Source organism: Chiloscyllium punctatum, chromosome 5 (assembly GCF_047496795.1).
Source record: "Chiloscyllium punctatum isolate Juve2018m chromosome 5, sChiPun1.3, whole genome shotgun sequence".
NCBI lineage: Eukaryota > Metazoa > Chordata > Chondrichthyes > Orectolobiformes > Hemiscylliidae > Chiloscyllium > Chiloscyllium punctatum.
Genome location: NC_092743.1, coordinates 112,744,890 through 112,770,430, shown reverse-complemented (window position 1 = coordinate 112,770,430; position 25,541 = coordinate 112,744,890). Strand labels below are relative to the sequence as shown.

Below are 25,541 nucleotides of genomic sequence, written 5' to 3'. Positions count from 1 at the left end.
AATTATCACGGCTGTATGTGAATATAAAAGATTCATCATTTGTTGATGAAACAAGTATAAACCTCAGAATGTTCCAAAGTATCTGTAAATCAATTAATTATATTTAAAGTGTCATGACTTTGTAATCTAGGTAAACACAGCAACCAAATGGCACACTCTGAAGTCCAATAACATCAATGATGTGCAAAGCTGTTGTTGTTTGTGATCATGTAAAAGAAATGGAGAAACTTCCAAATTAGTATGAAGATCAAGGATTACCCCTATATTAAGAAAGAACTTGTAACTGTTAACATTTTCTGAGTCTCAGGACAATGAGTTCTTTTCCAACTGAGGTAAAGTCACCAGGAATCTAGCTGGACATTGGGAATATCATTTGATGTGTCCCATTTTTTTCACCCAGAAACAAATTTGGAGCGATGTTAATCTTTCTGACTGCCACAGAAGAGGCGAGGTCAGTAACTTAAATAAGCTGGGGTTTATCATTATGCTGCATAATTGGCACAACCGCAAAGGGATGGAAATTAAATTTAGCACAGGGTAGTGTATCAAGATTGAGTTTTGATTTATTTGTAGCAAAAGTAGGACAATGTCAGCACAAGGAAAGAATCTTGATGTTGGCCACATAAAGAATAATGCTGCTAACAAGGAAAAGGTCATTCCAAAGTTTGGGACGTCTTAGAAATTCTAGACAAAAACATGCGATTGTCAACTTTTTACTGTATTGGTGAGTTGTAAATTATAACCACAGCATGCAAAGTTTTAAAACATGTTTGCATGGAATATGATTTGTATGAAGTCATTGCAAGTGCATTTGATTTGCTGCTTTTCTGATTCTTTAGTATTCACAAACTACGTAGCCAATTAAACATTGAAATGATTGTTAACCTAGTGGTGCTGTGCATAATATATAGAGAGAATGATACAGTGTAACTTTGAGAAAACTTCAAATTTCTGGCAGGGATCTACAGGTGCTGATAACTTGAATCATCATGGTCCTTAAATATCCCTAGGTGGCAATCTGTTTACATCGAAGGAAAAAGTACATTAGATGTAGCTATAAATTGTCACAGCTATATGTGAATCTAAACAACAGTAACATTTGTTGATGAAACAAGTATAAACCTCAGTGTTCCAAAGTATCTATAAATCAATTAGTTATATTTAAAGAGCCATCACTTTGTAATCTAGGTAAACACAGCAACCAAATGGCACACTCTGAAGTTCAATAACATCAATGACGTTCTAAGCTGTTGTTGTTTATGATATTGATTTACAGATAAGTATTGGTCAGCATGCAAAAAGTGCAAAAATATTGCACATACAGAAATATTAACAAGGAAATAGAAGGCAAGCCAAAATAATATTTCACAGATAGGGAAAGACGTGGGATCATTTTCTCACCCCTCAGCTGACTGCATCAGTTTGTATTTTTGAGAAGTATTCTAATCATCTTGTAAGCACAATTACTTTTAAAGAATAGATGCAAAAAGGCTTTCTTATAAATTTAAATCAAAAAGAAAGATAAATGTTTATTTTCTCAACACCCAAAATGTAAATGCAACAAACACTTAGTTTCCAAACTAGTGTGCATGTACGTGCACACAAGAAAAGATGATTTCAAGAGATGTAACATGAATGCTGGAGATTACTCAGGAGCAAGAAACCATCCTTTAAGGTAATGGTTGAAAGTATTGCAAGCCTTTAGGATGCTCTCTTGGTTCGTTGAAAGCAGTTAGAGGTTGGAGGATTCTGGCTGTATCATATGCAGTTATGGCTGAGCTTCTACCTTGAAGAAATATAACCTTCCAAGTAAAACAAATTAATAAAGCCTCTCTAAACAGTTTCAGTCACTTGGTTGGAATGTCAATGAGTTCCATCATCCCAGTAATGGCTTGAAATGATTGCAGTTGACACACAATGTTTGGTACCCTATCAACATTCTAGTTAAGATCTTATCACTGCATGACTTTGTTTGAAATCCCATCTTATGACACCAGCAGTAACATCCCAAAATTATGTCATATTGGTCTTGGTCTGTCCAGAAACCACAAAAGAAGCTACCTGATCCTCTAGGGTCCATTTTGTGAAGGTACATTGTTATTGTTCTATGTTTATGCTTTTTTCTAAAAAAACAGACAGTTGGGTCAAGTTCCATATGTTACATGATAACACTGTGATGTGAATGGGATTTTCTTAAAGGGCAAAAACATTCAGTTACACTGACTCCATCACCAAAACACTTTGGGAGCTAAATTAGATGTTGTTCCACTAGATGTCATGTTTGTAAATGCATTTTCACATGTGTACCTTATGACCAGCAGAGCCACACATTAGACAGATCATGGTGTCAATCTGTGTGAACACTATCCTATTACCAGGGCTAACATTTTAAGGTGATTGCCACAGCTTATTCCCTCTCTAGCAAATGTACAATTAAACATGATGTTAAGTGACATAAAGAATGCTCAACTATGCTACTTAAAGTGCATATGGATTAGTTAGGGAGAGACTGTGACTTGGTAATAATATCACAAACTAATAATGCAGAGGTTCAATCCTTGAGGACATGGGTTCAGATCTCAGCTGCTGCTGGAATTTAAACTTAGTTAATTCGACTGGAATTGAAAGCTACTTTCAGTATTAGTGACCTTGAAGCTATTGATTGTGGTACAAACTCATCTGACTCATTAATGTCCTGAGCAAAGGAAGTCTGCTGAGCTTGCGTAGTCTGTACCATATGTGAATCCAGACCAACAGCAATATAGTTGACCCTTAACCGACCTCTGAAAGTCAGAAATCACATGACACCAGGTTATAGTTCAACAGGTTTATTGAAAATTTGTCAGATGAAAAAGGGCTGTGCTCTGATAGCTTGTGATTTCAAATAAACCTATTAGACTATAACCTGGTGTCATATGAATTGTGACTATGTCCATCCCAGTCCAACACTGGCACTTTCCCATCATGCCCTCTGAAATGACCTAGGAGGCTATAGTTTAAGGACAGTCAGTGTTGGACAAGGAATGTTGACTTTTGCCAACAACACTCACATCCCACAAAAGAACAAAAAGTTCCAGGTTGAGAACAAAAGTACTATGGAGAGAAAAGGGATATTGGTGCAGATGATTGCAGGGACAGAAGTGCAAGGTGAGCCTTTTTGATAAGGAGAATGATGGTGAAGTAAATTTAAAAAGAACATCCAAGGATAGGGAGCAGTTTACAAGATGAACATTATATCGAGGTCAAGAAGTGGTCAGCAGTTTAATTCGAAAGTGATGAACAGAGCAGGAAGTAACTTTCATAGACAGCATAGGAATAAATTAAACATTTTAGGGTTAGCAGGCTGTAACTAGTGATGTGACACTTGGATCGATGTTTGGGCCTTAATTCTCCTTGAATATGTTCCCTTTAGACTTAGAAAAATAGTAGTTTGTTGACGGAGTTAAAAGATAGTTGACTTAGACTGTCTTCCGTATGCTTTGAGGTCTGTAGTTGCCTTTGTGTGTCTTTAACTATGGTGTTGCTTTCAGGGAGAACTTTGGTGACATGTGCTTAATCTCTAGGTTCCTACTTAGAGATTCATCCTTAATGTGATGTGTTTTTTGGGGGACCCTCCTTTGAAAATTGGAGAAGTCAGATAATTTGGTTGAACCTCTCCTTTCTTATTCACCTTAGCAGCTAACTGAATGAATCTGTCAAAATTGTTGTTCACTGCACTGTATTGCAATCTGACTCAATTTCATTGTATATGTGTATTACTATTAAGTGAGTGGTGATTGTAATGAGGTCAGCCAGGTGGACTTCATAGAGCAAGAGTTCCCTGATTGGGGGTGTTAACCTGATCCAGTGGGGGAGCCCTGGCTGACAGGTGTAAACAGGCATGTTAGGGGCTCTGTTCATTCAAAGAGCTGACTCTGAGGAAGTCGATCAGTGTCAAGTACTATGCACGTGTAACTTAATGACTTGGTGACTAGATACCAGCCTCTTCAGAGTGATTTCAACATCCTCTTGAGTGACGTAGACATTGTATTTGTTGCCTTTTCATTCGCACTATATTTTGAGCATTGTTGGAACTTGTGATCTGAATTCTTTTTCATTTTTATAGCAATGGAAAACATTTCAGTCATATGTTTAGGGGTGTCTCTTCTATGATGCTTCTCTTGGTCATGCAAAAGAATGCTTTTATTCTAACGTAACTAACCTCAGAAAATTCTGTTTTTGGTCTAGGTTATGTCATGACCTTATTAAGCCCAACAACTTTTCTACTGGCTTATTCTTCATATTTAGTTATTTAATCTCCTTCTGCATTTCAAATGAGTTTGACGTTATAGACCCTTCCTTTGAAGAACATTTTCTAGTATTTGATATTTCCCGTGGTAGAGATTTGCTTGTAGCATACCTTTAAAATTAAGTGTAAAGTCCCTTGTATCCTGAAGCTGAGGTTTTATTGCTGCATGTAGTGCTTTGTCAACCTGACAATACTATGATATTAGCATTAAAAATGTGAGATACCCATTGACATTATCGTCTGCATGCCTCTTTGTTTAGTTTCCCCAAGGAAAAGGTTTGTGTCTATGTTTACCTAATTTATCTCTTTGTGTAGTTTTTGGTATCTTAATTTTCTGTGGTTGTGTTCTGCTTCAGTATATCTTCTGAAAGTGACCTACTTTCTCACAATAAAAGAATTTGGTTTCAAAAGCTTAGCATGCTCATGCTGTAAAGTTTCTTTGCTGCACAGCATTTTAGTATTTGGTGTCTAACCTATCCACCATATTGGCTTATTTGGTGTGATTTTATTTTTGTCTATTTACCTCAAGAAATGAATAGATTCTGTAGAGCCCCAGGCCAGTTTTTGACTTCTCCTGTCTTAGGATTGATCTGTTTTGTTTCTGGACCTCTACTTCACTCACCATCTGAACAGCTTTGTCTAGACATTCTTTGTGTTATTATAAGCCTGACAAAGATTCATCAGTAGCACCTACAACAATCTGGGGTGTCTCCTGAATTCTGACTTCAAATCACCATAATCTCATCTCTTCACTAGCCTGTTGAGATCACTAATAAAATTATCTATGGATTTACCTGGATGTTGCACTTTTTTTGTTAACTTTTAGCCTTTCACGAATTTTATTAGTTCAGGGGTTGAATTAATTGTCAAAGGTTTTCAATACCTCTTCAAATTTTTCTGATCTTTTATTTACCTTTTACTGAGCAATAACACAATGTTCTATGCTCGTTATTGTGAACAGGAATGTATTTATTTATCTAACTTATGTCTTTCTATCCGGTTTTAAAGCTATTGTATACCTCAAGAATTGACTTCTCCAGGATGTTGAAATTTGTGTGGTCTCTGGTCCATTTTTAAATATTTCTGGAAATACTATTTCTGATTCCATTGTTTCTGAATGATATGAGGTATTTTATCTTAAGTAATTATTTTTACTTCACACTAAAAACAGTTCTCTCACACTTCTGGCTATATATTACGATTTTCCTATGCTTCGCACATATGCTGTAAGGTTTTCTCAAAGTCTGCAACTTTCGTAGAGGTTTCTCATCCCTTTGCAGCTGGAGTGTAGATTTTCCTCTGTTTTCAGAGTCCTACTACGACTTTCCCTTTGTTCTCCTTGTTTCTCCCCAAAATTTCAGTATTAGACCAGAATCATTAATTTCTTTAACTTTCTCAACGTTTTTCTGTATTAAGTGGCTTAGTTAGTGATTTTCATTGCCATCCATATGAGTTTTATCGTGTGATTCTCTTAGTTTTATATTTCCAGTCCTGCCTCATGGTGTACACAATATGGCAGCAACTAGATCTGCAAATAGATGTAAAATTACTTCCCTTTCAGCTAAATTACTGTAGCATTTAAGGTTTCCCCTTATTATAAAGGGGTTTTTGGTTCAGACTCACACAATCCGCTGATTGGTTAAGTCAGTTATTCAACTTGGATGTAGTCCCTCTTCCACAGCCCACCACCTTGCGATGCAGCCTATACATCTGCCTTGGAGCTGCAGATATTTTCTGATCCATTTCTGTGCCTTCTGTCAGATCTGCAATGCTGTGTGGTTTTGTGTTGAGTGTAGCTCCAAGGTTCACAGGGCTCACAGCTGTCAGCAATCAGCAAACTCTTTCATAAAGTCTTCTGGGTCACGAGCATGTTTTAGCCCTAATTTTCCTCGGAACACTACATTTCAATTTTCTCTCAACTGGTAACATTTAGAAACTGCGAGTAGCAGTCGTCAACAGCAGGACCCCACTGTTGCCATCATGTTTTGTGTGTATCTCTTCAAACCCAAACTGGTGTAGTGTGAAAGAAGATATCCATATTTCTGGCCTAACTCGAAGAGCCTTGTTGAGTGCACTGTATAAATTTTATGGCATTACAGAAACTATTTAGAAGTTTAATGAACTTGGTCCACATGTTACATATTATGAGCATACTTTTCACAGATCCACCTTCTCCTACAAACTCCTCCTTTGACACAGAAATTGCTAGTGAAACTCAGCAGGTCAGGCAGCAATTGTGCAGAGTTAACATTTCAAGTCCAGTGATTCTCCTTCAGAAATCCTTCTTTACTCTGACCAGGTATTGCATGCAGTCAAGTGTTAACCCTTTGCAGAGCCATATGCAACATTACTAAAAGGATACTTCACTCCCTCTGGATTCTTGTTCAACACTTCCTGGATGTGGCAATTACACTTTAGAAGTTTGTAAGTTTGATTTGCACTGGAATCTCTGATTGATCAGATTAGGTAAAGAATCACTCAATACCAGGTTATAGTCCAACAGGTTTAATTGGATGCACTAGCTTTTGGAGCATTGCTCCTTCATCAGGTGGTCCGAAAGCTAGTGTGCTTCCAATTAAACCTGTTGGACTATAACCTGGTGTTGTGTGAATTTTAACTTTGTACACCCCAGTCCAACATCGGCATCTCCATATCATGATCAGATTAGCTTTGCTGTGGCTTAATGTGCCATAGATTGGGTGGCCGTTCGTTGGATCCCACATAAGCAGAGAAGCTGAGAGTGTGGTGAAATAAGGAGCAAATGCAGGAGCACAACAGCAAAAGGAAGAAGCAAGGCCTGGAAGGTGGAAGGCTAGGAGAAGGCCCACATGGTGGCAGGCAGACGAGCAAAGTGTGAAGAGTAAAGGGGCGTGGTCGGGAGCAAAATAGTTTATAGAGAGTGACTGGAAGAGGCTGCTTGTTTTTTATGAAGCTGTAATCCATTCAGGAGGGAAAAAATGGTACATGATAACATCACCACACAAAGACACCCAAATTAATCTGAAATTAATCTTTAATTTATTTTATCCATTCTTTATCAGATGATTTATCATGCAATTAGAATCAGTGTTGAATTAATTTTTCTGATTCCGCGGAATAAAGTTTAAAATTACACTAGGAAGGTTAGCAACATTGAAGAATTTCTCACTTTTGATTAAGGTTTAAAAGATATAGATAATAAAGTTAGATTAAAAACATTTAGATTACTCTACCCATAAAATTAATTTGTTAGCACAGGGAAAGGAGCAGATTATTGCACAGCTGATGAATATTTATGTAAATCTTTACTTTCCTTAATTTTGTAAAGAGTCAATTATAAATGGGACAAGGAATTTCAGTCCCATGGAATGTGGATCCTCTGTCACATTGTAACACCAGGATGTCTCTTATTTTTGGATAGTCACAATTGAGCTCAAGGTCTGAATTTCAGAGTTTGAGCAGCAACTGGTGGACCTGTGAGCAACTGATGGCCTGATGAGTACGTACAGTTCTGAATGTGGTCACCCCAAATCTTAAAGATATGTAAGCAACGAGATAATGAATGACCGACTGCCAGACCATCAAAACGGAAGAAGCATGTTTAAAGGAGCCCCAAATGTATCTTGTTCTTTGACTGGTTAAACTTATGGTTCATCTGGGAAATGTGTGAAACTTTATGTTGCCATAGTCTTACCAGACCATAGGGCTGCTCTCTCATTAGGGAAAGATGACTGGTAGCGAAAGTGGGTGCTGCAGATGCTGGAGTGAATCAAGGTTAGAGTAGTGCTGGAAAAGCACAGCAGGTCAGGCAGCATCCAAGGAGCAGGAAAATTGATGTTTCAGGTAAAAGCCTTCCTTCAGGAAGGGCTTGATTCCTGAATTCACTGGAGGATTGCATCCTCACTGGAGGATGCATCCAGTTTCTACAGTTTAGAGAGACATGAAGACTTCAGAGTGGTATGATAAAAAGGTTACAAGAAAGGTTCCAGGAATAATTATCTTCATGGTTAGATTGGAGTAACTGGGAAAGAAAGTGCTGGAAAAACTCCTGATGAAGGACTTTTGCCCAAAACATCTAATCTGGAGATGACTGGTGGTAATTTAACCTGAGAGTTACCATACTTTAGGTGAGGGGAGAGGTTGAGAAGGAGAGTCCTTCATGGTGACCTCAGCCAGTAATGGGATTTGAGCCCACACTCTTGGCATCACCCTGCTTTGCAAACCAAGCATCCAGCGAACTGAGCTAAACTGAAGCTGCCTCCTAGGTACAAGGGCTCAGGATAACACTGAGCAGCTGATGTCCAAGTGTTGGAGGTTTTAGCAGGCGTGGTGGTGTGAGAAGATGAACAACCAGAGGTTGTGGTTCATCTCAATCCAAACAACATGGATAGAATGAGGGATAACAACCTGCTGACAAATCTAAGGGAGTTGGATGAGAGACAAAGAAGCAGGACCATAGAGGTATTAATCTCCAGGTTAATCCTGGTGCCAGGCACTAATGAGCATAGAAATTGGAGGACTGAACTGACGACAGAATGGCTAGAGAGTTCATGCAGGGTTCAGGACTTTAAATTCCTGGTGCCAATTCCATGGAAGGTGGGATCTGGACTGACCAGACAGATTGCACCACAATAGGCCTGGAAACAATGTCCTTGCAGGCAGTCTGCCTGTGCTGTGAGAGAGAGTTTAAACTAATTTAGTTGGGAACCTAGCTGTAACACCAAAAATGAGGAACAACTTACACAAAGATTTCAGATAGTTAATGGAAGAAATGATAAGATACTCTGTGAGGTCAAATTAAGAAGGAATGCAGTAAACTCTAATTCAGGTTTACAGTATTTCTACCTAAATGCACAAAGTGGTGTAAACATGAATGGTGAGCTGCAGCAAACACAAGTATGATGTTCTGGTAATAACAGGGACCAGATTCACAAAAGAACACAATATGAATTCCTTATTCTTGGACACAAGTTGTTCAGGGAAGATAGGGAATTAAAGAAAGGAGGGGGTGAGGCACAAGGAGATAATTCAGTCCTGGAGAGGGTTGTTCTAAAGAGACAGTATCTAGTTGGGTACACCTGGAATTATCCTATCAGAAACGTTTCTGAGATGCTAACCAGTGGGAAACATATAGAGGAACAAACTTTCAGAGATTACAGAGACATGAATGATAATAAAATGGTAATAATAGGTGGAATTTAATGACGACTGCTGAAGTGCCCTGTGAAGGACCATGGAACCACATGAAAGCAACAAATTGTGAGGCCATTTTTCAGGTCTGTTTGTATCTCATCCTGGAGCCAGACTGGTTTAATTTCCACGTAGGAATTTATAAAATGCCACATTGATGACTGTCTACAAATAGTGTGCTTTTTGAACAAAACAGAATGTACCGCCAAATTCAAATCTGTAAATGCAAATTCACCCCACTCCTCACAACTCATACCTAAAATGCATTGTCTGACCTAAGGTCTCATCTTTATTCTGATAAAACCTGACGCTATCTTGCGGTGGGGATTTATTAATCAATCGAAACCTGCAACTCCAGTCTAACTGATTAAAGACTTAATAGCCATCTAGATTTGTTCAATACATTCGCATATGACCCTTTGATCTTTTACTATAAATTCTGTATCCAATGTATTCTCCCTCACCAGCAGCCTTAGAAAGGCGCAGTGGCTCTGAAAGCTTGCAGTTTCAAATAAACCTGTTGGATTATAACCCAGTGTCATGTAATTTTTGACTGTGTTCACCAAAGAAGAAAGTGCAACTGGGGTTTTGGTGAATGAGGAGGTAGTTAAGATGCTCAATGAGCTAAATATTGATCAAATAAAAATTGATTAAAGTTGATAAGTCATCAGGAACAGATCTGATACATCTGAGGATGCTGAAGGAAATTGTAGATGTATTGGCCATCATTCTGTAATCCCTAATAAACACAGAAGATTGGGGGTCAGAAGATTGGAAAATCACGAGTTGTTCAAAAACAAGAAAAAACCCCAAAGATAAAGGAATAAACCCAGCAACTACAGGCCAGTCAGTTTCACCCCATCACTGGAAACAAACATATTTAAATGATAATCTGGGACAGAATAAACAGTCATTTGAATGTGTCGATCGATTAAGGAAATACTAATGTGGATCTTGGCAAGTCATGTTTAACCAAGTTGATTGATTTCATAGGGTCACAGAGTCATGGAACCACATAGAAACAGCATAGAAACAGACTCTTATCTGCTCCCAGGAGGACCAGTTCTACCACAGAACACACCAGATGGCCTCCTTCTTTAGAGATCGCAATTTCCCTTCTCATGTGGTTGAAGATGCCCTCCAATGCATCTCATCCACATCCCGCACCTTCACCCTCAAACCCACCCCTCCATCAGTAACAAGGACACCCCTTGGTCCTCACTTTCCACCCTACTAACCTTCGCATTAACTGCATCATCCGCCGACATTTCCGCCACCTCCAAACGGACCCCACCACCAGAGATATATTTCCCTCCCCACCCCTTTCCGCTTTCCACAAAGACTGTTCCCTCCGTGACTACCTGGTCAGGTCCACACCCCCCAACAAACCACCCTCCCGTCCTGCCACCCTCCCCTGCCACCACAGGAATTGCACCCCCACTTCCTCCCTCACTACCATCCAAGGCCCCAAAGGAGCCTTCCACATCCATCAAAGTTTCATCTGCACATCCACCAATATCATTTATTATATCCGTTATGTGGTCTCCTCTACATTGAGGAGACTGGACGGCTCCGAGCAGAGCCCTTTAGGGAACATCTCCGGGACACCCGCACCAATCAACCCCACCACTCTGTGGCCCAACATTTCAATTCCCACCCACCCCCCCCCTCCCCCCCCACCCCCACAAACTGCCAAGGACATGCAGGTCCTGGGCCTCCTCCACCGCCATTCCCTCACCACCCGACGCCTGGAGGAAGAACGCCTCATCTTCCGCCTCGGAACACTTCAACCCCAGGGCATCAATGTGGACTTCACCAGTTTCCTCATTTCCCCTCCCCCCACCTTATCCCAGTTCCTACCTTCCAGCTCAGCATTGTCCTCATGACCTGTTCTACCTGCCAATCTCCCTTCCCACCTATCCACTCCACCCTCCTCTCTGACCTATCACCTTCATTCCCACCCCATTCACCTATTGTAGTCTTTGCTACCTTCCCACACCCTCTTCTCTGACCTATCACCTCTATCCCCACCTCCATTCACCTATTGTACTCTTTGCTGCCTTCTCCCCAGCCCCACACCACCCCATTTATCTCTCCACCCTGGAGGCTTCCTGCCTTTATTCCAGATGAAGGGCTTTTGCCCAAAACATCGATTTTCCTGCTCCTCCGATGCTGCCTGACCTGCTGTGCTTTTCCAGCACCACTCTGATCTAAACTCTGGTTTCCAGCATCTGCAGTCCTCACTTTTGCCTCTTTGGTCCAACCAGTCTACACCAAACATAATCCCAAACTAAACTCGTCCTGGCCTATATCCATACATACCTTTTCCTATTCATGCACTTAACTACGTGTCTTTTAAATGTTGTTACTGTGCCCACATCGACCACTTTCTCAGGAAGTTTATTTCACATGCGAATCACCTGTGTGAAAAATTTGCCCCCATGTCTTTTTTAAATCTCTCTCATCTCACCTTCGAACTATGAAATGGAGATGCCAGTGTTGGACTGGGGTGGACAAAGTTAAAAATCAAGGTAATAGTCCAACAGCTACCTGATAAAGGATCAGCACTCCAAAAGCTTGTACTTCCAAATAAACCTGTTGGATCATAACCTGGTGTTGTGTGATTTTTAACTTAAAAGTATGCCCCTAGTTTTGAAATCCCCCATCCTAGGGAAAAGACACCCACAATTAGGTCTGTCTATACCCGATCTTATAAACTTCTTTAAGGTCTTTACAGAAGTGACACATTAGACTTGTCAGCACAATTGAGAGCAAAATGGGACAATGACAGCATGGATACAAAGTTGGTTGAGCATCAAAAAACGGACAAAAATGAATAGTTCATTTTAACCCTGAAAGAAGGTGTACAGTGGAGTTCTCTAGGCTTCCATGATGAGACCCCCCAATTTTTCTTGATTAAGTATTAATAACCTAGACTTGAATACACAGGGTACCATTTCAAAGTTTAGAAATGAGACAAAGATTATAACTATTATGAATTGTGAGGAAAGTGATAGCCATCAAGAGACAGGTTGGTGGAATGGGCAAACGAAATTTAATGTAGAAAAATGTGAAGTGATACATTTTGCTGAGAACAAGAAGGAACAATATAATAAAGCTTGTATTCTTAAGGGAATGCACAAGCAGGATGACCTTGCGGGTAAATGGAGTCAAATTCTTGAAGGTAACAGGGAGCTTGGAAAATGGCTTTAAAAGCATAAGGAATCCTGGGCTTAATAAATAGAGGTGTAGGATACAGTACTATGAAAGTTATGATAAACACTTTATCCAACACTGGTCTGAACTCACTGGAGGATTGCATCTAATTTCTACAGTTTAGAGGGGCATGAAGACTTCAGAGGGGTATGAGAAAAAGGTTACAAGAAAGGTTCCAGGAATAATTATCTTCAGTTTTGTGGATAGATTGGAGAAACTGGGACAGAAATTGCTAGAGAAATTCAGCAGGTCTGACAACATCTGTGGAGAGAAAGCAGAGTTAACGTTTTAAGTCCAGTGACCCTGCTTCATTGAACCTGAAATATTAACTCTGTTTTCTTTCTGCAGCTGCTGCCAGACCTGCTGAGTTTCTCCAGCAACTTCTGTTTTTGTTTCAGATTTCCAGCATCTGCAGTTCTTTGCTTTATATTGGAAAAAAAAGTTATTTTCTTTAACAAAGACTGTGAGAAGGTTTGATAGAGGTGCTCTAATTCATGAAAAGTCTGCAAACAGTAGATAGAATTAAATCATTTGAGAACTACAGGACATTGATTAAAATTATTTTGTTTTTATTTCATAGGATTCAGCAGCACTAACAAGGGAAGTATATATTTCCCATCCCTATTGTCCTTTAAGCACTGCAGTCCATATGAAATGCGTACACCAATAGTGCTGTTGGGAGGTGAGCTTCTGGATTTTAATCCAGTGACAGTGAAGGAACAATGATATCATTCCAAGTTAGGATGGCATATAACTTTGACGGGGATTTTGAAGGGGGTGGTGTTGCCATTCATCTGCTACCCTTGTCTTACTAGGTGGTAGAAATCACAAGTTTGGAAGCAGCTATTAAAGGAGCCTTAACAGTGCAACTTCTAATTGGTACACACTGCTGTCACAGTACAGTGGTGGTAGAGGAAGTGAATGTTAATTTGGCAGATGGGATGCCAAACAAATGGACTATTTTCTTTCTGGATGGTAGTGAGCTTTTTGAGTGTTGTTGTGAAGAGCTGAATTCACGAGGGGGGGTCTCTCAGTTCCATGATTGGCCAGTAAACACACCTGTAAATTACTCTTTGTGAATCACACAAGCAATCGTTTATTCTTTGATTCGGCCAGGTTGGTAGACTTTGATCAGCCCAGAAGTCTGAGTACTCCTAGACTACCAAAAGAATCCAATGACTCAGAACTTGCATAGGGTTCATATACATTGTTCATAGGCAGGCATGGAGCATGATCACTTGGTAGTAACCAATAAAATATCATTAAGTATTTGTGCATACCGTCTTATCCTATCATAATTTCTTGTAAACAACCTGTTCTTAGAATCATCTTTGTCCTGCCTTGTGGTTAGGGTTGAACCATTACTTCTGTATTTTTATCAAGTTTTATCAGTCTTCAGTTTCTTGTTTTGTCTGGTTCAGCGCAATCTAATTTAGCAATGCAGAAGCCATTTTGTGCAGCGCTTTCAGCCATTTTGTCCTACCTGTCAGATGCCCACATCCTCAGTTGGAGCTGCACTCATCCAGGCAAGTCAGAAGTATTCAGACTCCTGACTTTTGCCAGGTGGTGGATAGGTTTTGAGGACCATGCAAGTAAGTTAATCATCACAGGATGTCTAGCTTCTGACCTGCTCTTTTAGCTACAGTTATTTATATGGTTGGTGCCTTTCAATTTCTGATAATTGGTAATCCCCAAGATGTTGGCAGTAGGGTGTTCAGTGATGGTAATGCCATTGAAAGTCAAAGGGGTGTGGTTAGACCTTTTCTTGTTGGAGATGGTCATTGCCTGGCAATTGGTGAAGTGGAACTATTACCTGCCATTTATCAGCCAAAGTCAGAAAGTTACCAAGGTCTTGCTGCATATGGATATGACCAATTAAGGATATGACCAATTAAGAATTTGATGAGTCGAGAAGGAACTGAAGACTGCAGCAAGCATTCCCATCTTTGATATTAAGATGGAGGGAAGTCCCATGATGAAGCAGCTACAGATGGTTGGTGGTGGGATAACAGTCTTAATAAGGAATAACATTATTTGTATATTTGTAAGTGAGGGTCTTGGATCAAAGGATCAAGATGTAGAATCAATTTCAGTGGAGCTACAAAATAGGGGAAAAGGGAAACAAACATTAATGCGCATTGTTAATGGAACACCAAACGAAAGTACAAATGTTCGGCATGATATAAATTAGGAAAGTAGAAATGCATAAAAAATGGGTAATACTGTAGTAACGGGAAACTTCAATTTCCATTTTGGACTGTATTAACCAAATTAGCACTAATGTTGTGGGAGGTGAATTCCTGGAAGGTGAAAGTAATAGATTTCTGAAATTATTTTGAAGAGACAACTAAAATTTGTGCTGTTTTCAAATCGGTGTTATATAACGAGAATGGGCTAATTAATAACCTTGCTGTAAAGGCGTCTTTTGGAAATAGTGAATGTAATATGATAGAATTTTACAAAAACATTGAATGTGGCATAATACATTCTAAAGTCTTAAAGTCGAGGTCTTAAAGGGTATCTGAGAGTATGAGGGTCAATTGGGCAAATGCACTCAAAATGTTGACAGTAGGCAGGCAATGGATAGTCCTTAAAGAAATGCCACAAGGTCTACAACAGGTATATATTCCTCTAAAGAACTTAAGTATCAAACAAAGGTTAAAGATTGTATTATCAAAGGAAGTAGCTTATAAGAATTCCAGAAATAATAGTAAACCTGAAGTAGGTCAAAACAAAACTGACAAGGAAAATAAGAGAATATAAACTGAAGCTTGTGAGAAACATAAAGGAAGAACATAAAACCTTCTATCAATATATAAGATGAAAATGGTTGGAAGGATTTATTTAGAGCCATTAGAGGTGAGGACAGGAGATTTTTTTGTGGAAAACAAGGACATAGTGGAGAAACTAAACAACAATTGCATCTGTTTGTATAGAAAAAGGCTCTGATCCTGAAGAAGGGCTTATGCCTGAAACGTCGATTCTCCTTCTTTGATGCTGCCTGACCTGCTGCACTTTTCCAGCAACACATTTTTAAGCCTACAAAAAGGTACAGAAAATCTCGCAGAAAATCTATCATCCCACCAAACTAAGAGACTGTGTAACTGACGAGCTGCATCACTCCCACGAAGAGGGAGTGATTGAAAAATTAGTTGGATTGAGGATTGAGAAACCACTTGGACCAGAAGAGCTTCATCCTAGAGCGTTGAAAGAAATAGCAATAGAGATAGTAGAAGCATCTGTGGTTACCTTTTGTGATACTACAAATTCTGGTAAGGTTCCTGATGGAGGTAGCAAGTATAATCCAATTATTTAAGAAGGAAGAGGCAGAGTGGAGAACTACAGGCCTGTTCATTTGATATCAGTAGTATCAGTACGAGGAAGGATGTGTTACTGAATATATGAAAAGATATGACAAAATTTTGCAGAGCTAATATGGATTTATGAAAGGGAAATAATGCTTGACAAACTCGTTGGAGTTTTTTGAATGTTACTGATAATATAGACAAAGAAGAACCAGTGAATGTGATGTATTTTGATTTTCAGAAGGCATTATGACTTTTGATAAGGATGTTAGTAACATAGGTCAGCAAGACTTGATGGGCTGAAAGGCCTCTTCTGTCCTGCATAACTGTATGACAGAGAATAGGAATGAATGGATTCCACTCAGAATGGCACTTTATTGCAAGTGGAGTGCTATAAGAGTGTGTGTTATGTCCACAACTGTTCATAATTTATATAAATGATTTGGATTTGGGAACCAATTGTTGTATTTCCACAGTTGCTGATAACATCAAACTAAATGGGAATATAATTTATGAGGAGGATGCCAGGAGGCTTCAAGAGGATTTGAACAGGTTTAGTGAATGGGCAAGAATGTGGCCAATGGAAGATAGTATGTGTAACTGTGAAGTTATTCGCTATGGTAGCAAAAACAGCAAGGCAGAATATTCCTTAAATGGTGAGAAACTGGGAAATATAGCTGTGTATTAAAAAACTGGGTATCCTTGTTCATAAATGATAAGCCTTTTCTCATGTGATTTCTTGCCACACTGAGCTTGGTTTGGACAGAGTGGTTGAGGAGAAAGCAAATTCAAGAATTATCCTCAGATTGTGATTTCAAAGTAACATAATTTATTGTACATTAGCATGTTTTAATCAATGATATACATGGCTCTGATCTTATAATGACTTTAGATAAGGACTAATCAACTTTCTGCATGTGTTCATGTGAGTCTTCTCATCCACATCGTTAACCTGGTGTTCTTTCAGGTAGTGCAGTGCAGTGCACCATACCTTTGCCCACACTACATATTTGCAATCAGTGATATGCAACTCAGTGACATAAGCACAAGATTGCCCTGTAAGGCTTTACACAGCAACTAAAGACTAGCAGATAGCTGCAACAAGTGATTAGGAAGACAAGCAGTATATCAACAATAGTTGGAGTATAGAAGTATAAATGTGTTACTGCAATTATATAATGTCTTGGTAAAACCTCAGTTGGGGTACGGTGAACAGTTTTGGTCTCCTCATATAAGGACATGTTATAAAGACTGTTCAAAGAACGTTCACCAGATTAAACCCTGGCATGGCAGGATTATCTAATGAGAAGAAGTTGAAGAAATTGTGTCCCTCAAATTTTGATGAGCAAGAAGTGTTGTCATTGAGACTTATGAATTTCATACAAGGCGGGACCCAGTAGATATGGAGAGGATACTTGCCTTAACTGGTAACTCAAGTATCGGCCATCCATTTTCAGACTGAGATGCAAAGTTCCTTCACTCAGACGGTGGTGAATCTTTGGAATTCTCTTTCCCAGAATGCTGTGCAAGCTCAATCATAGAGTAAGCTCTCGATAAAAATCAATAGATTTCTATAGACTAATGACATTAAGGGATAAAGAGATAGATTTGAAAGATTAATTTGAGGATTTTGACATTCATGGTTACTTGGTGAAAATCCTGGAACTCCCTCCCTAACCACGTCATAGGTGTACCTATAACAAATAGATTGCAGCAGTTCAAGAAAGCAGCTCACCACCACCTTCAGACAAATTGGGTATAGCTATTAGTCAATGAATTTTGGCCCAGCCAGTGAAGCCCATATTCAGTGTCCATTGCTCTCGATGTGGTCTCCTCCACACTGGTGAGACAGGATGCCAACTTACAGAACATTTCAGAGAACATCTCCAGGACAGACGCACCAAACAACCCCAGTGCCCTGCGGCTAACCACTTCAACTCTCCCTCCTGCTCCACTGAGGACATGCAAGCCTTGGGCCTCCTCCACCGCCAAATCATAGCCAACCAACGCCTGGAGAAAGAACACCTCATCTTCCACCTAGTGACCCTCCAACCACATGGCATCAACCTCAATTTCACCAGGTTCCCCATCTCTCCTCCCTCCACCTTATCCCAGATTCAACCACCTAACTCAGCACTGCCCTCTTGAACATCTTCCACCTGTCCAGCTTCCTTCCCACTTATCCGGTCCACCTTCCTCTCTGACCTATCACCATCACCACCCCCCCCGCCCACCACCACCTGCATCCACCTCTCACCTTCCCAGCTAACTTTCCCCCACCAGCTCCATACCCCTCCTTTTAATCTCTCAGCCTCTTTGCCCCTCCCCCCACATTCCTGACGAACTTACACCCAAACATCGACTCTCCTGCTCTCAGATGCTGCCTGACCTGCTGTGCTTTTCCTGCGCCACACTTTTTGACTCTGATCTCCAACATCTGCAGTCCTCACTTCCCCCTAAAAATAAAAGAAGTTGATTCGTCATTTTCTAATATGGCAGGCAAGCTCACTGTGCTGAATGGCCTCCTCCTATGTGCCTATGGGCAATTCTCTGTCTCGTGAGGAAGTCAGATTATTATGAGGTTCATTAAAGTTATACTGATGTGCCTATCTAACATGTATAAGTTACATTTTACCAATCCAAAACTAAAACCACAAACTCAACAGTGTTGTAACAATCAAGCATCTCTTTCAGATCTCTCAATGGGTTGCTACAATTTTTGTCTTCCTACCTGTCATATAAACAACTGAAAATATCACTTGATTTCCAGTAGCCAAACATGGGCAAGATGGGGAAGTGGTGCAACATAACGTGTGTTTCACGTAGGAGCAAATTGTTAAGAGTATAATAATAATGTCTGATGCATTGATGTGCATGCTCTTGTTCTGAAATTGCTAAAAATGTGTTGCTGGAAAAGCGCAGCAGGTCAGGCAGCATCCAAGGAGCAGGTGAATCAACGTTTCGGGCATGAGCCCTTCTTCAGCCTTCTTGATTCCTGAAGAAGGGCTCATGCCCGAAATGTTGATTCTCCTGCTCCTTGGATGCTGCCTGACCTGCTGCGCTTTTCCAGCAACACATTTTCAGCTCTGATCTCCAGCATCTGCAGTCCTCACTTTCTCCTTGTTCTGAAATTACCCACCTTTACTCTTCCTTTTCTTCATGCTTTAATGTGTTACAACCTTCTTTGACTTCATCAGAACCAGCGACAGGCTGCTGTAACGGCTGAGCTGTCCTTGCCCAGTGACAACTGGATTTTGGAGCTCATGAGGATACAGCAGTTGAGAAGTGGAAGCACTTTGATTAGAGCTGTATTTTCTCTGTCTATCACACCTCACATGTCAGAGCTGTATACTCTGCTAACACTGTGGGTGTAAATAACAACACGTGTTAACACATATTTGATTGTTTGATGCTGTCTGCAGTTAGTAATTCTTTTCATGGAAGACCAGGTTATCGCAATGGCCTAGCACCATATCCTGCTTGTGTTTGAGATGGATTCCTCCATTGGCAAACATAGATAGTACATGAGACACCTGGCAATACAATAAACATTCACTGCTACATTCTGGACACAGTGGTGAGAGAGAGGAGGCATCAAGTTTGAAAGAGCATGCAGAGACACTTAATCTGAACACAGCACTGAGAGAGAGGAGGCAACAAGAATATTAAAGAATGTGGAGAGAGAAGTATGTCTTCATTATGAACACAACATCGAGAGAGGAGGCAGCACGTTTGAAAACATGGAGAGTGGGGAGCAGCTTCAGCACTGAGAGAGGTCGAGTGTGAAAGATAATCCAAGGAAATCTGTAAGTTCATTGGTTGGTGAGAAGCTGTTGATAATGGCTAAGCCTAAATAGCCTAAAATATTTTTAAAATGTATGATTTACAAAGAGACAGCAGCTACATGAATTTCAGGACGTAGCATGAGCAAAGTAAAACAAACTAACAGTGAAGAAAAATAAATTTTGTAGTAAAGTTTGCATTCATTCTAAGGGTAACAAATAGTTTTCAGAATGTCAGGATGGTAAGGACAAGAGAACTATACATCCTGCAGTATGTATGAAATCATGGGCAGACCCAAACAAATACATCAGCAGGAAGTGTCACTGGCTGCACAAAGCTTGAGCTCGAGGTTTCAGAACTTGGGCAGTGGCTGGGATCATGGCTGTATATGTACGAGACAGAGGACTGTGTGGATAGCAACTAAGCAAATGGTCACATTGCAGGTGAGAAATGGAGAGAGTGAATAGGGAATTATGAGGTAGTCTGAGAAGACCAAAAATAATGCAGGAGCCCGCTGTCTACATGCTTGCCAATCAGTATTCTATTTTGGAAGCTGGTGAGGGTTAGAATGATGGGTCTTCAAGGGAGTGGAGTCTGAAACAGGTCCATGACAGCAAAATCATCTCACCTGCAATGGAAAATGAAAACACAATACATATGGTGGATTCCACGGTCAGGATTAAATGAAGGAGCAGCATTACGGAAGCTTGTACTTTCAAATAAACCTGTTGGACTACAACCTGACGTTGTATGATTTTATAACTTTGCCCACCCCAGACCAATACCAGCGCCTCCACATCAAGGATTCAGACTGGCATTTCTGCAGCATGAAACGTGTCTTCAAGATTATATGTTCCCTCCTAGGGTCAAGGATGTCACAAGGCAGCTACAAGACATTCTTTTAGGGGAATGGGATGAGTCAGATATTGTGGTTCACATTGATGATGGGAAGAGGAATGAGATCATGAAAGCAGATTTCATGGAGTTGGAAAGAAAATTGAAAAGCAAGACCACAAGGGCAGTAATCTCAGGGTTACTTCCAGTGCCACGTGCTAGTGAAAATAACAGCAGGATGATTAATCGATTGAACATGTGGTTGGAGAACTGGTGTCGGAGGGAGGGCACCAGATTTTCCAGGAATTGGAACAAGGTTTGGAGCAGGGGGACCTGTACAAGTTGGACGGGATACATTTTAACAGGACTAGGACTGATGCCCTCACAGAGGGATTTGCTAATACTGTCAGGATTAGTTTATACTTTCTTGTCAGGCTGAATGGCAAACCAAGCTGAAACTTCCCCGTCTGTGAACACTTTTTGTTTTCTCAATTATGATATTGAGTTCTCAAAGCTGTACTTCAGGGAAGTGATGATAGAATGTTGTTTTCCGTCATGAATAGGTCAGATGATCAAACTTGAGAGTGAATGCCTATCATCACAGTTTCTGTGTTAGGAGAAAAATATAGCTTATAGAGAATAGATTCAGCTTATTATTAAGAATGTTTCTCATTGTTCAAGGCTTAATTTTAATGCCAGAAAGATTCTTTAAGATTTGAATAAACAAGCATGTTTAAGCAATTTAATTCAAAAACATTAAAATTTGTTTGTTCCGGATTGTTTAATGGAAAGTTCACTAATGCTGCATATGTATATCTGCATTTCCATTGCACAATGGAGAGTAAATCAGAAAACTGTACCTTCCAGCCTATTATTGTCACCCATAATTTTAAAGAGCAGGTAATTTATGCTTAAATATCTGAAGGGAGGAAAATAAAAATAAGAAATAGCTAGCAACAGACAATGTGATGTGGATTATTAAAGACTATAAAAGAAGCAATAGACATAGCGGAGGGAGGAAAATGAGTGGTAAAAGCATGTTGAGGAATTGGAGTTTAATGGTTTTTAAAAGGATCAACAGCAATTTAATTCGTATCATTGATGAAGCCCAATTCCCTCAAGGCAAGTAAACCTTGCTGTCATGTAGAATTTTCCAGATCCCAGAAAGCCTGAAAACTACTTTGTTTGAAAAGCTGTAAAACCTTCTCCCTAAGCTTTCTCCTTCCACGTCAAGATTATTTTGTCTTTATCAGTGCCTTCTAATCCATTAACAACCCTCAGCATTCCCTCACCTAGTGATCCAAGGATGCAGGAGGTGATCCAGCATTCATAGACCCTTCCTCTACAGATTTCCTGGAACCTTTACCCCATTGCTTGCAGAAACTTTCAAAGCACTGCTGCCATTCAACATGTTGAAGCTCCATAGGAAATCTAGGGACTCACCCCATCACATCCTGCTTCTCTGACACCCCAACCAAGCACCAGTTTCCCTGACCTCCAGCCTTTATCCAAACCCCATTCCCAAGCCATCCCCTTTCTCCCAATCCTTAGTCCACTTTCACACTGTCCACGTGCCAGGATGTCTGATCTGGTGATCTCCTCCACCAATCCCGACTATCTCTGACCTTGATTGCAATAGCATGAGCATCCTATTTCTATATAGTCCCTTTAAATTTAAGGGGACGTATCATTATCTTGTATGGAAAATGATCTAAAAAAAACGTTGATGCCAAGTTAAAGAAGGGATATTAGGATAGCTGATAAAAGTTTGGTTTGGGAGGTGAGTTTATTAAGGAGTGTGTAAAAGGAGTGAAACCACATGGAGAGACTAGGAGGTCTAAGATTAGAATTTTAGATTTTAGTACTTAAATGTTTGAATTCACACCCACAAATGGCTGGGCTATGATGGAAGATGTAAAAGAGGTCAGAATTGAAAAATGCAGAATTATTCTAAATTTCTTAAGATGTAGAAACCACAAACATTGGGAAAGGTGATGTCATGGAGGCATTTGATGAAGAGTGTATTTTAAAATTGAGGTGAAAATGGAAAGGACAGCTGAGAGATGCTAAGAAAAGAACAGTAAGAAGAGGAAAAGAAGTAAACAAACTTCATTTGATTACATTTACTACATTTTATTTAAAGTATTATCATCATTGCATTCCATCATGGTCTTGAATACTGCATGAAGCATCCAACAATTTCTGATGTGGATCTGGAAATGAATGTCTAATCTAGTTGTGCCCCAAATCTACATCCCTGAAATTGATGGAGTGAAGATGAAATCCCTCCTTCAGGGAGATCAGTCATTGGAAAGGTGAAAGGCTTTGACAGAAACAAGAGCATTATAATTGGAGGTGAGGGTATGATTAAGCAGATTGATAGTTGAAGTGTCATGGAGCTTGAGGACCAAAGGCTGAATAAATCAAGTTTGACAGCTTGGGGAAGGTTATTGGGGGAGTGGTGATGACATATGAAACACTGGGGACATTCGGGGTCCATATTAAAGACAAGAAAAGGAAAGAAGCGTGAGGCAAACAGCAAGATCAGTTTAGTCTTTCAAGTACATTAGCCTTTTAATGATATTCAATAAGCTAGTTAATGACACTTCATTTATCTGTGGTGCTGAAACATGAAAAAGAAATGAACATAAACCAAAAATATAATAAGCCTCAGCTGAATCTCAACTGAACCAAGGCAAGTGGCTGTAGATAGCCTCAGTGAGTTTGGTTTGTGGGAGGGAATATTGACTTTGATTTGCCTCTTTATCATTGCCTTATGACTTCTGCTAGAGCATGTTTGTAAGCTCCAGAAAGCAACATCATCTGACTTGGAACTGATCCCATTCACTGCCAAAGATCATATGGCCACTCACTTTTTAGTTATATCCACAAGTAATAGTCTTTAGCAAGTCATCAAAAGGTAACAGGTAGTGATAGGAGATTACTAAGAATATTTTAAGCAGATAGAAACAACATTAGTCAGTATCTATGCTAGGCCCCTGACAGCACTGCCTCATTAATTGAAAACAACAATGAGTGCCTAGAAATGTGATCACTGCATTTTCCAAGGATACAGTTTCAAACGTAGCACAGCTAAGGTAACCTTGTATACTTTCAGAAGCAAAGCTAGAACTCTAGCGTTCAGTACATCTGTTTCTATTTTTCTACATCATCATCATGTCCCTCATCTACTTAAAAAACATTTCTGTTCGATTGCAGCTGCAGAAGCTAAAGCGGTCACTGTCATTTAAAACAAAAGGTCTCCGGAGTAAAAGTGCAGAGAACTTCTTCCAACGGACAAGCAGTGAGACAAAGCTGCAGGTAGAACTACTGCCTGGAGTCAGTTCCAGCACTGGACAGCTCCCAGTCTCCGAAAGTCAAACGTCCACCCCAACTAAAACTCAGAGGCAGTATGAGAACAGGACGCACTCCTTCCTCGAATACGTTTTCAAGAAACCAACCTTTTGCGATACCTGCAACCACATGATCGTCGGTAAGCAGTTCCCTTGTGAAGTGTGCAAGCATGTTGATTTTCTTCATATTTTTAAGGATGAATCTTTGGACAAGAATTGCTATTATTAGATTTACCCATCTTTCAAGTGATACTTTGAGGGTTCTTTTGCACTGAATTTAAGATCTTTCTTGTAGGCAACATAATTGTTGATAATACCAAAGCGTCATTGTAAGAATGAATCTGCATATATGTCTCCATCATCCAGAGGGTCGTTCTCTCAAGCGAGGGAAGAGGTTGAGAAGAAGAGTCCCTAATATTAATGTCAGCAAACCAACTGTCCAGTCAACCAAACTAACTGACCCCAATTTTAAATTGGTTATCACTTCTATATAGTAATTAATTGTGACCCCAGCACAAGTACATCACTTCTTACAGTTTACTATTCTGAAAAGGCTCCCCTTATCCCAGTTCTGTGTTTTATATAAGTTAGCCAATTCTCCATTTGTGCTAATATACTACCTCAAACACCATGGTTTGGAGTATAATGTACACCTTTTTAAATGCCTTTTGAAAATCCAAATGTATTACATTCACCGCTTCCTGTTTATCTTACTTGCTTGTTCTCTCCTCAAAGACGTCTAGTAAACTTGCTCAGCATATTTTTCCCTCATAAAGCCACGCTGGTTCTGCTTCATCATGCTATGTATTTCAAAATACTGTGCAATTACATCTTCTATAATATACTCTAATACTTGCCCAATTATAGACATCCACCAATTTTGTATCATCAGGAAATTTGGATACCTTGCAATTTACCATCCCCCTCCTCCAAATAGTAAGTAATTGAGGCCATAGACTGATCTTTGTGTCATTCTAATAGTGGTATATTTTCAACCTGAAAGCACCCATTAGTCCTGCCTCTCTCTCATTTGTTAACCAATCCATGCACATATGTTATTTCAATACTACAAGCTGATTGATTGTGCAATAATATTTTTGTATGGCACATTAACAATCCCCCTGTGGAATACCAAATACACTACATTTACTGGCAGCCCTTTATCAAGTTGCTTGTTATATAATCAAATAACTCTAGCAAATTTGTCAAAAATGATTTCACTTTCAGAAAACCATGTTTACTCAGTTTGATTGTGTAATGCTTTTCAAATGTCCTGCTTTTTTTTCTCAATAATGAGCTCTAGCATTTTCCCAATAATGGATGTTGTATATGTATCTTAATACTATTTACTTGCTTTACATTTGTATCCCTAAATATTTGTTTATAAAATGAATCTTATTGATCATCAGTCTTGTCAGCTCCAATTTTGTCAGCAGCCACAGCCTTTTGGGAGAAGACAGTTTCACTACCCCACTACCCTTTATGTGGAAAAATGTTCCCTGATGTTGCTCCTTCCTGGCCAGGCTCAGATTTTAAGATTTTGACTCCCTTTCTTCATTTCCACACCAGAATTTTTTTTCCCCTCTGATCCAA

The 25,541-nt window shown here is 39.7% G+C and overlaps 1 protein-coding gene across 2 annotated transcripts in view; it reads left to right on the top strand.

Annotated features, from left to right (window-relative positions):
* stac (SH3 and cysteine rich domain) overlaps positions 1–25,541 on the top strand; it is a 124,902-nt gene that overhangs the window by 20,347 nt on the left and 79,014 nt on the right. For both annotated transcript variants that reach the window (XM_072571078.1, XM_072571079.1), the window contains exon 2: positions 23,815–24,088. In XM_072571078.1, the coding sequence (XP_072427179.1) occupies positions 23,815–24,088 (274 nt within the window). The remainder of the gene's footprint in view (positions 1–23,814; positions 24,089–25,541) is intronic.